Source organism: Syngnathus scovelli, chromosome 1 (assembly GCF_024217435.2).
Source record: "Syngnathus scovelli strain Florida chromosome 1, RoL_Ssco_1.2, whole genome shotgun sequence".
NCBI classification, from domain to species: domain Eukaryota; kingdom Metazoa; phylum Chordata; class Actinopteri; order Syngnathiformes; family Syngnathidae; genus Syngnathus; species Syngnathus scovelli.
Window position 1 is genome coordinate 12,404,989 of NC_090847.1, and position 10,759 is coordinate 12,415,747.

The 10,759-nt window shown below is 42.0% G+C and overlaps 1 protein-coding gene across 25 annotated transcripts in view; it reads left to right on the forward strand.

Moving 5' to 3' along the window:
• Positions 1-10,759, forward strand: part of LOC125988574 (protocadherin gamma-C5) — a 239,431-nt gene that overhangs the window by 123,872 nt on the left and 104,800 nt on the right. The window contains exon 1 of one of the 25 annotated variants that reach the window (XM_068650657.1): positions 2,394-6,238. The exons of the other annotated variants lie outside the window; for them this stretch is intronic. Within the exon in view, the coding sequence (XP_068506758.1) occupies positions 3,815-6,238 (2,424 nt within the window). The 5' untranslated portion in view covers positions 2,394-3,814. Of the gene's footprint in view, positions 1-2,393; positions 6,239-10,759 lie in introns of those variants that run through there. 25 annotated transcript variants of the gene reach the window in all.

Here is a 10,759-nt window from a genome sequence, read left to right on the forward strand (position 1 = left end):
GTGATTCTTTGTCTCTGCGAGCTGGGCTCCGTGACTGGACAGGCTCGCTATTCCATACCGGAGGAGCAGGCGGAAGGCTCTTTTGTTGGAAACATCGCGAGAGATTTGGGCTTGGATGTTGGCAGACTAGTGGCAGGTAAAGCTCGTATCATTACAAAAGAAGATAGACAGTATGTTGATTTAAAGCGAGACAAAGGCACACTTGTAATTAAAGAGCGCATCGACCGAGAGGAGCTTTGTGGTAAGACGACGCCTTGCAGCTTCACTTTTGACATCATTTTAGAAAATCCCATCCAGCTTTATCGAGTAACAGTGGAGGTTGTGGACATTAATGACAACAGTCCGTCCTTCCCACAATCAGAAATTAATTTCAAAATAACTGAAAATGTTGCTGTGGGCTCTCGTTTTTCACTCGAAAATGCGGATGATTCTGATGTTGGTATTAATGATATATATAAATACCTTCTTAAACCATCAGATCATTTTAAATTGGAAATACAAAGCCAACCAGATGGAGCAAAATTCATGGAAATGGTTTTGCAGAAGACTTTAGACCGAGAAAAAGAAGAGAGTCTCATTCTCATGTTGATTGCATCAGATGGTGGGGAGCCACACAGATCAGGGACAGTAAGAATTGAAATTGCTGTTCTAGATGCAAATGATAATGCCCCAGTGTGCACTCAACCTGTTTATAAGGTAGATGTGCCTGAAAATTCACCTTCAGGAACATTGATCACGACTGTTAGTGCAAATGATGCTGATTCGGGCCTAAATGGTGACGTCACGTTTTCCACACGTGCCACCAAAGGAACAGAACAGTTGTTTAGTGTAAATAGCAAAACAGGAGAAATTAAAGTTTTAGGTGAATTGGATTTTGAAAAATTGAAGTCTTATCAGTTAAATGTTCAGGCTAGAGATCATGGAGGATATACAGATACATGTAAAGTATTTATTAACATAATTGATGAGAATGATAATGTCCCCACTATTAAATTAATGTCCTTTTCTCAGTCCATACCTGAGGATTCTCCCCCAGGTACGACTGTAGCTGTGTTTAACGTAAATGATGAAGACTCTGATGTCAACGGCGTCGTAAAGTGTTCCGTTAACACCGACATCCCTTTTAGAATTGAGTCTTCATTAACAGGATACTACACCATAGTCACTGAAAACTTCTTAGACCGGGAAAGTGTCCCTGAATACAATGTGACCATAACAGTGTCCGACCAAGGCTCTCCACCTCTGTCTAGTTATAAAAATATCAACGTTAAAATATCAGATGTAAACGACAACCCGCCCAAATTCCATCAGTCAGATTACAGTAAAACGTTACCAGAGAACAACTCTCCCGGTTTTTCCGTGTTTGCTGTCAGTGCGAGTGATGCAGACTGGGGCCAGAATGCCCGAGTGTCTTACTTCCTGGAGGAGAAAGAAGTTAATGGAGTAGCTGTGTCCTCTTTTGTTTCCATCAATTCTGAGAATGGTGTCATCCACGCAGTCAGATCATTTGATTATGAACAAATCAAGTCCTTTGAATTTAACGTGACTGTCCGCGACTCTGGATCTCCTCCGCTGAGTTCTGTGGCCACAGTTCACATCCTAATCCAGGACCAGAACGACAATGCCCCTCAGGTGCTGTACCCGGTGCAGACGGGCAGCACGATGCTGGCCGAAATGGTGCCTCGTTCGGCCGACGTAGGCTACCTGGTGACCAAAGTGGTGGCCGTGGATGTGGACTCTGGCCAGAACGCCTGGCTCTCTTATCAAGTGCCCAAGGCCACAGACAGGGCGCTGTTTGAAGTGGGCCTCCACAATGGAGAAATCCGAACGGTCCGCCAAGTGACTGATAAAGATGCTGTCAAACAAAGACTAACTGTTGTGGTGGAGGACAACGGGCAGCCTTCTCGTTCAGCTACAGTCATTTTGAACGTGGCGGTGGCCGACAGCTTCCCTGAGGTGCTCTCAGAGTTCACTGACTTGAACATGGACGATAAGGAGTACAATGACAAGCTGACATTTTACTTAGTCTTGGCGCTGGCTGTGGTCTCCTTCCTCTTCGTCACCAGCTTGCTGCTCATCATCGCAGTCAAAGTGCACAGGTGGCGACAGTCTCGCATCCTGTACCACTCCAACCTGCCCGTCATCCCGTATTATCCACCTCGGTACTCGGATACTTTGGGGACGGGGACCCTCCCGCATGTGTACAATTACGAGGTGTGCAAGACCACTGATTCCAGAAAAAGTGACATGAAGAACATGCAAGGCATGAGTCAGAGTTTAGTGAGTGTGGATGGAGCTGATGCTGATATAATGAATGACAACAATCAGATATCAGGAAACATCTCACAGATGTCAACCTTGGTGAGTCACCTTTTTGACTTTTCAATGTGTTTTTTTCACTGCTAAGTCTCACAATTGCCAGGTTCAGGTCGTGTGAGTTGCATCCCTTTTCATGCGTATGCTGCTCCCAGGATTTAAAAATATATCATTGTCAAATCATAGTATTTACGTTTTTGTAGTGAAAAGTGTGTGAAGTAATAGGTTATTTGTTCCATGATGATTTGTAAAGTTAATAACCTCTTGAAAATTATGTTACTCAATAGTGGTTTTCTTCTCCCATTGAAACGTAGAAATATAAATTTGTGAACGTTTTCAAAGTGCTTCTTCTTGAGTCCCTCACTTGTTTCCTTGGTGTTGTCGTTTGTAACCTATTCGGGAGTTGTCAGACTTGTCACAAATCCGGCTGAGGAGTTTCTTGTTCAAGATTTTTAAGGCCCCTTTAATCCCAGTTTGTAATCCATATTTCTAAAGTAAACCATAACCTTTAATCATGCACAATTTTCCTCAAAAGATACAGTCTGTACAGTCCACCCAAATTGGTGGTTATTTTCCATTACTTAGACTTGAAAGTCACTTAATCATCCTAGACAGAAATGTTTGTTTCAGATGTTACATCACTTCTTCATTTGCGATGATTTTCACATGTTTTTTCCAAACTTTGAAGTACTATGAGTACATGGCTCTAATTTTGAAATTGGTGGACTTATGCCCACATGCTATGGAATTCGTTCAAATGCTAAAACGGGCTAATGTATTTATAGTCAAGATATGATGTCACTGAACAATTGAAAAAAGATTAATTGTTGCCACTAGTGTATAATACACCCATTTATATTTTACATCAAATGAGTATCATGTAGAGCTGCATGGTGGTGCAGCAGCTTACATGTCCACCTCACAGAGCTTGTGGGTTGACTTTTGGCTCCAGCCCTCCCTGTGTGGAGTTTGCACGTTGACCCAAAGTGAGCAAGTGGCGCCATGCATGGCTTTATCTCTGTCCGTGGTGCTGAAGGCAACTTCACTGGAATTGTTGAACAGCTCTCACGCTGAATTTAAAAATCATTATTTCTATCACTTATATTACTTAACTACACTCCTGCAAGTGCGATGATTGACTGGTTGTGTATGTTGCAACTTAAAACAGGGCTAATTAATTGTGTGTTGTCTTTTTGTGTGAATTTAGTAAAGTCATTTTTAATTAAGCTATACAATGTTTATGTTTGTGCATTGAGTTTGTGCATTGAGTACTTTAATTCAACTGGATACATTTCACATATCGGACTCTAAGGGGCGCCGTTACATGGTAAATGGATATTTCGTGCTCTGTTGAAGTGCGGCTCCCTCCTCTGTAGCTGCCATTCGGCACAGGAGAGCTGTGCATGAACAACGTACAACACATGAGCTAAAATCGGCTGATATTGTGCCTCGTCATTTTTTCGATCCGTTCACTTCATTGGAATAATTTTCTTTTAATATGGAGTGGAAGGATATTCATCCAAACCGTCGTGGAATATGGCGACGGGCGGCCTCCCTCTTTGTCTTTTGGTGTTTTTTTCTCAATGTAACGCGGGCACAAATCCGCTACTCAGTCCCAGAGGAGATGAAAAAAGGCTCGCTCATTGGAAATGTGGCCCAAGATCTCGGTTTGGATCTGAAAAGACTCCGTTCTGGGCGGGCCCGCATCGTGACAGGGGACAACGTCCAGTACGCCGAGCTGAGGGCGGACAAAGGGCTTCTGGTTGTCCACGAGAGGATAGATCGAGAGCAGCTGTGTGGAGATGTGACGCCGTGCAGCTTCACCTTTGAGATTTTATTGGAAAGCCCCATGGAATTGCATCCCGTGACCATCGAAGTGTTAGACGTAAATGACAATGCTCCCACTTTTGAAAATAGACATTTAGAATTTGAAATCAGTGAGTCTGCTGCGCTTGGCTCCCGTTTTGTTTTGGAAAGTGCGTATGACGCTGATGAGGGTGTGAACGGCTTGCAAAGCTACAGTTTAACCCCGAGTGATAATTTTCTTTTAAAACAACACGCCAGTCCTGGGGTAGAAAAACATGTAGAAATGGTGCTTCAGAAAGCTTTAGATAGAGAAGCACGGCCGCGACTCGCCTTAAAATTATTGGCAGTAGACGGCGGAAATCCACAGAGATCAGGAACAGTAAATATAGAAATTATAATTTTAGATGCGAATGATAATGCTCCCGTTTTCAATCAAACTTTATATAAAGCTAAAGTGAATGAAAATACACCAAAAGGCACACACGTTTTGACCGTCAATGCCACAGATGCTGACAGCGGCTCGAATGGAAAAGTAACATACTCATTTTCAAAATCAAAAGCTGCAATAGCGGATTTATTTCTTATTAATGAGTTGACAGGGGGCATTGCTATAGCAAAACAAATAGATTATGAAAAAGACAAAACAATACAGTTCATGGTTGAAGCGAAAGATGAAGGTGGGCTTACTGAGTCCACAAAAGTCGAAATAGAAATAATTGATTTAAATGATAATGCTCCGGTCATAAATGTAATGTCCTTTACTAGTCCTGTGTCAGAAGATTCCCCCGTCGGCGCCACTATTGGTATCATCAATGTAAAAGACTTGGATTCTGGTGAAAATGGTCACGTGAGGTGCGCGATTGAAGGCCGCGTTCCATTTAGGATCAAATCCAATGTGAGAAATTATTTTGCATTGCTGACTGACGCAAATTTAGATCGTGAAAGTGTGTCAGAATATAACATAACAATTGTTGCGTCGGATACCGGCTCAACTCCACTCTCCACAAAAATAACTTTTAATTTGAAAGTGTCAGACGTAAATGACAACGCTCCAGTGTTTCCGGTCAGCATTTATAGGGCAAACATTGCAGAAAACAACTCGCCAGGAATTTCTGTTTTAAGAGTGATTGCCAAAGACCTGGATGAAAATCAGAATGCTCGTGTCTCCTACATGTTGGAGCAGAGTGAAATTGGAGGAAATCCAATTAGTGAATTTGTGTCTGTTAATACAGAAAGCGGAGTTATCAGTGCTGTTCGCTCATATGACTATGAGCAAATCAAAGAGCTGACATTTATTGTCAGAGCACAGGATGGAGGCTCCCCTCCCCTCAGTAGCAACGCGAGTGTTCGCATCCTGATCCAAGACCAGAACGACAACGTCCCTCAGGTGCTGTACCCGGTGCAGACGGGCAGCACGATGCTGGCCGAAATGGTGCCTCGTTCGGCCGACGTAGGCTACCTGGTGACAAAAGTGGTGGCTGTGGATGTGGACTCTGGCCAGAACGCCTGGCTCTCTTATCAAGTGCACAAGGCCACAGACAGGGCGCTGTTTGAAGTGGGCCTCCACAATGGAGAAATCCGAACGGTCCGCCAAGTGACTGATAAAGATGCTGTCAAACAAAGACTGACTGTTGTGGTGGAGGACAACGGGCAGCCCTCTCGTTCAGCCACAGTCATTGTGAACGTGGCGGTGGCCGACAGTTTCCCTGAGGTGCTCTCAGAGTTCACTGACTTGAGCATGTACGACAAGGAGTACAATGACAAGCTGACTTTTTACTTAGTCTTGGCACTGGCTGTGGTCTCCTTCCTCTTCGTCACATGCTTGCTGCTCATCATCTCAGTCAAAGTGCACAGGTGGAGACAGTCTCGCGCCCTGTGCCACTCCAACCTGCCTGTCATCCCGTACTATCCACCACGGTACTCGGATACTTTGGGGACGGGGACCCTCCCGCACGTGTACAATTACGAGGTGTGCAGGACAACTGACTCTAGAAAAAGTGAGATGAAGAATATGCAAGCATTGAGTCAAAGTTTAGTGAGTGTAGATGGAGCTGATGCTGATATGCCACAGGAGAATATGCAAATGTCACGAGACCTTTCGCAGATGTCAACATTGGTGAGTTAAAAATGTTCACCAATCATTTTCTCTTCTTTCATTTGATGTTGTTTTCAACTTTCTGCACTTTTGTGGAAAAATAGGTTCTCAAGTCGCACTATTGTCTTGAATTCATAACCAACTCTTATAGCTGTTAAACGAACCACATATTCCAATATTAACCTATCTGAAAGTATGTAAACAATAATGTTAAACATAAACATAGCTTTTAGTCATGTTTTTCAGAAAACGTTAAGGAATTTCAGAGTGAATTGTTCAATAAAATATTTAATTTGTAGAAAACAAATCTGACGTTTTAGAAAGAAGTGACAAGTTCAAAGAAATGATTCACACATAAAACTGCTTGGAATTTAAACAACAATAGTGCTGTAGTTTACACATCACATGCAAGGACATTTTCATCAATCTTAATTCTCAATGCGGGAAGATAAACACTTAAGAAATCTGGGTAATATTTAGGATTCGTTGTTTTGCTTTTTTTGCCTGAAAATGTATGTTCCTGTTGGAACTCGAGCATCATGTCATTTTTGTTTGTGACGCATTGTTTGAGAATGTGTTTTTTATGTAATTAACACATATTTAATGATAGCAGTTTTTAAAATTAAGATAAGAAAAATCACTCAAGTATTTTGATTACCCTCTTGATGTAAAAATCACAAATTCACATTTTTTCTTTAAGTCGAAAATAGAAGAAAGTTTCCATTGCGTTCCGAGGTTTTAGGCGCTGTCCATGGTACCAATGCCTGTTTTAGATTATTTATGCCTCTCACTGTCCAAGACGATAACTCATTTTGATATTACAGTACATTTGCTTGTACTTGTCAATGAGTTATATAAAGTAAATGATGAATGATTATTACTAATTGATAGTTAATTATGGTCATTTGAATGCCTTGTACTTCGAAGCCTGATGATGATTATAACTTTGAAGAATCATTGTTAAAATTTCATAACTGGTGAACCTCATTTGAAATTGTTTTTGTACACATTTGTGCTTTTGTCTTTCTCATTCAGTAGTGATGATGAAATTGATTCGTATTTTACAGTGGCTGCAATTTAATTTAAAACTTTAGTTATGACCCTTTTTTTCTTAGATTCAAATGTAATATAGGCGAGCAGGGATTTCTTCCTCCATTTCTATTCATTTAGGGGGGGTGAAGTGTTCATTTGTTTTTAAAACTGGACGATGTTTTCTATTTCATATATTTTGTATATCAATTTTCAGTGGAGCTTTATTGCACAATAATTGTTGTTAAATTTGCACGCACTGGGATTTAGTTTGCTTTCAGCTGTACGTACTGTATATTACTTTCAGTTTTGAGTGCTGCGCAGCACCTGTTTTTACACATTTTCGACTCTGAGAGACGCTGTTGGCCTGTATATAAATGTTCTGTGTCGTCATGCAGTCCTCCTTATTGGCGATACGCTGGGGGGGATTTTCTGTCTTTTGTTGGCGGTGCGAGCAAGTGAAAGAACAACGGTCTCGGCTTCATATTAAGTGTTGAATTGGTGGGCAGCAAACGGATTCATGCACAAGGGTCGGTCGCTCTTTTTTTGATAATGGATAATATAGGACCTCGCCCATTCTCGTGCGCAAAATGGAGATTGTTTTATGGATGGCGACGTCAAGCGGTGACGCTGATGTTTTTGCTTCATTTGGTTACCACGGTAGGTGGTCAGATTCGTTATTCTATACCAGAAGAGATGAAGAAAGGCTCCGTGATTGGAAATGTGGCACAGGATCTCGGTTTGGACATGAAGAGACTCATAGCTGGGCGAGCTCGCATCTTGACAGAAGACAACATTCAATACACGGAGCTGAAGACAGACAAAGGGCTCCTGGTCGTCAGTGACAGAATAGACCGAGAGCAGCTTTGCGGAGATGTGACGCCATGCAGCTTCAGCTTTGAGATCATTTTAGAAAATCCGATCGAGCTGCACAGAATTATTGTTGAGGTTTTAGATATTAATGATCACGCCCCTATATTTTCAAATAAAGATAAAGCTCCCCTATTTGAAATAAGTGAATCAGCTGTAGTGGGAGTACGCTTTCCTCTCAAGAGCGCAGAGGATCAAGATGTGGGGCAAAACGCATTGCAAAATTACATTTTGTCACCAAACGATCATTTTATCCTAAATCAGCATGCAAATCCGGATGGCAGTAAATATGTTGAAATGGTGCTTCAGAAGCCGTTGGACAGGGAGCGACATCCCCGTTTATCATTAAAATTAATTGCACTTGATGGAGGAACACCGCAGAGATCTGGCACTGTAAATATAGAAATAAATGTGTTAGATGCAAATGATAATGAACCCGTATTTAATCAATCAGTCTATAAGGCCGTTGTTATGGAAGACACAATGACAGGCACGAGTGTAATTACAGTAAATGCTACAGATGCAGACAGTGGTCCGTATGGACTCATCACATACAGTTTGTCTCAAACAAAAGGAAGCGCAGCAGAGGTTTTTCATATTGATGAAAACACTGGCAAAATTTATGTGTCTGGTCAAATAGACTTTGAAAAGAACAAAAAGTATGAAGTGAGGGTGGAAGCAAAAGATCAAGGTGGATTAACTGGGACCAGTAAAGTTATATTTGATGTTATTGACATAAATGACAACGCTCCAGTAATTAATATAAAGTCATTTTCCAGTCCTCTGTCTGAGGATTCACCTCCTGGTACAACAGTTGCAGTTCTGAACATAAAAGATTTAGATTCTGATAAAAATGGGCAAATAAAATGTTCCATAGATGGAAAACTTCCCTTTAAATTGGAGACATCTCTGACAAACTATTATAATTTAATTTCAGATCAATTTTTTGATAGAGAATCTGTTTCAGAATATAACATAACAATTACAGCCACTGATTTCGGAATGCCTCCGCTTTCTAGCTCAAAAAAGTTACATCTTAGAATATCAGACGTTAATGACAATGCACCAATATTTGATAAAGATATTTATTTAGCTTATGTGGCAGAGAATAATTCTCCAGGCATTTCCATATTTGCTGTCAATGCTCGAGATGCTGATTGGAATCAAAACGCGAGAATATCTTATCTCTTGGAGAACACACAGATAAGTGGCAGTCCAATTTCTACTTTTGTTTCTTTAAATTCTGAAACCGGTGTTCTCAGTGCCGTTCGATCATTTGATTATGAGCAAATCAAACAAGTTGAATTGGTGGTCAGAGCGCAGGATGGAGGTTCCCCTCCCCTCAGCAGCAACACGAGCGTTCGCATCCTGATCCAGGACCAAAACGACAACGCCCCTCAGGTGCTGTACCCGGTGCAGACAGGTGGCTCGCTGCTGGCCGAAATGGTACCTCGTTCGGCCGACGTGGGCTACCTGGTGACCAAAGTGGTGGCCGTGGATGTGGACTCTGGCCAGAACGCCTGGCTCTCCTATCAAGTGCCCAAAGCCACAGACAGGGCGCTGTTTGAAGTGGGCCTCCACAATGGAGAAATCCGAACTGTCCGCCAAGTGACTGATAAAGATGCTGTCAAGCAAAGACTGACTGTTGTGGTGGAGGACAACGGGCAGCCCTCTCGTTCAGCCACAGTCATTGTGAACGTAGCGGTGGCCGACAGCTTCCCTGAGGTGCTCTCAGAGTTCACTGACTTAAGCATGCACGACAAGGAGTACAATGACAAGCTGACTTTTTACTTAGTCTTGGCGCTGGCTGTGGTCTCCTTCCTCTTCATCACTTGCTTGCTGCTCATCATCACAGTCAAAGTGTACAGGTGGAGACAGTCTCGCGTCCTGTACCACTCCAACCTGCCCGTCATCCCCTACTATCCACCGCGGTACTCGGATACTTTGGGGACTGGGACCCTCCCGCATGTGTACAATTACGAGGTGTGCAGGACCACTGACTCTAGAAAAAGTGACATGAAGAACATGCAAGCCATTAGTCAAAGTTTGGTGAGTGTGGATGGAGATGATGGTGAACTGCCACATGGAAATAAGGAGCTGTCTGGAAATTTCTCACAGTTGTCAACATTGGTGAGTGAATATTTCAACATTCCTAATCTGTTACATGGCAGTCAGCATGGGTCCACAATTATACAAGGGGGTCACATGGCCTGCAAATCCACAAGTCAAGAAATCTTGTTTAGTACACAAAATATAGTCTTTGAGAAGATACATAAGTTGAATGTAAATGGAAATATAAAATGTCATTTTAAACTCTTATTTCAGAGCATGTTATAGAGCTTAAGACTACTGTTTATTTGAATTTCAAGCTTTTCAGCTTAAGTAGAGTATTGTTTTGTTGCTGTATTGGTTTGTCTTCCATATTTCCTTAAGCCTTATTAAAGTTGCATATGCCTTGGTGATCCGGTTTTGGATATTGTCACTTGTTCCTCCATCATAGTGAGTTATACTCCCGAGGTATGTGAAGTCATCTGTATTCTCTAGGATCTGCTCACCTATTGTTAAATGTGTTGGTGTATAGGTATTGATGGGCATGACTTTGGTTTGAATGATGTTTATGCTTAGTGCAACCTGCTTGTCGTA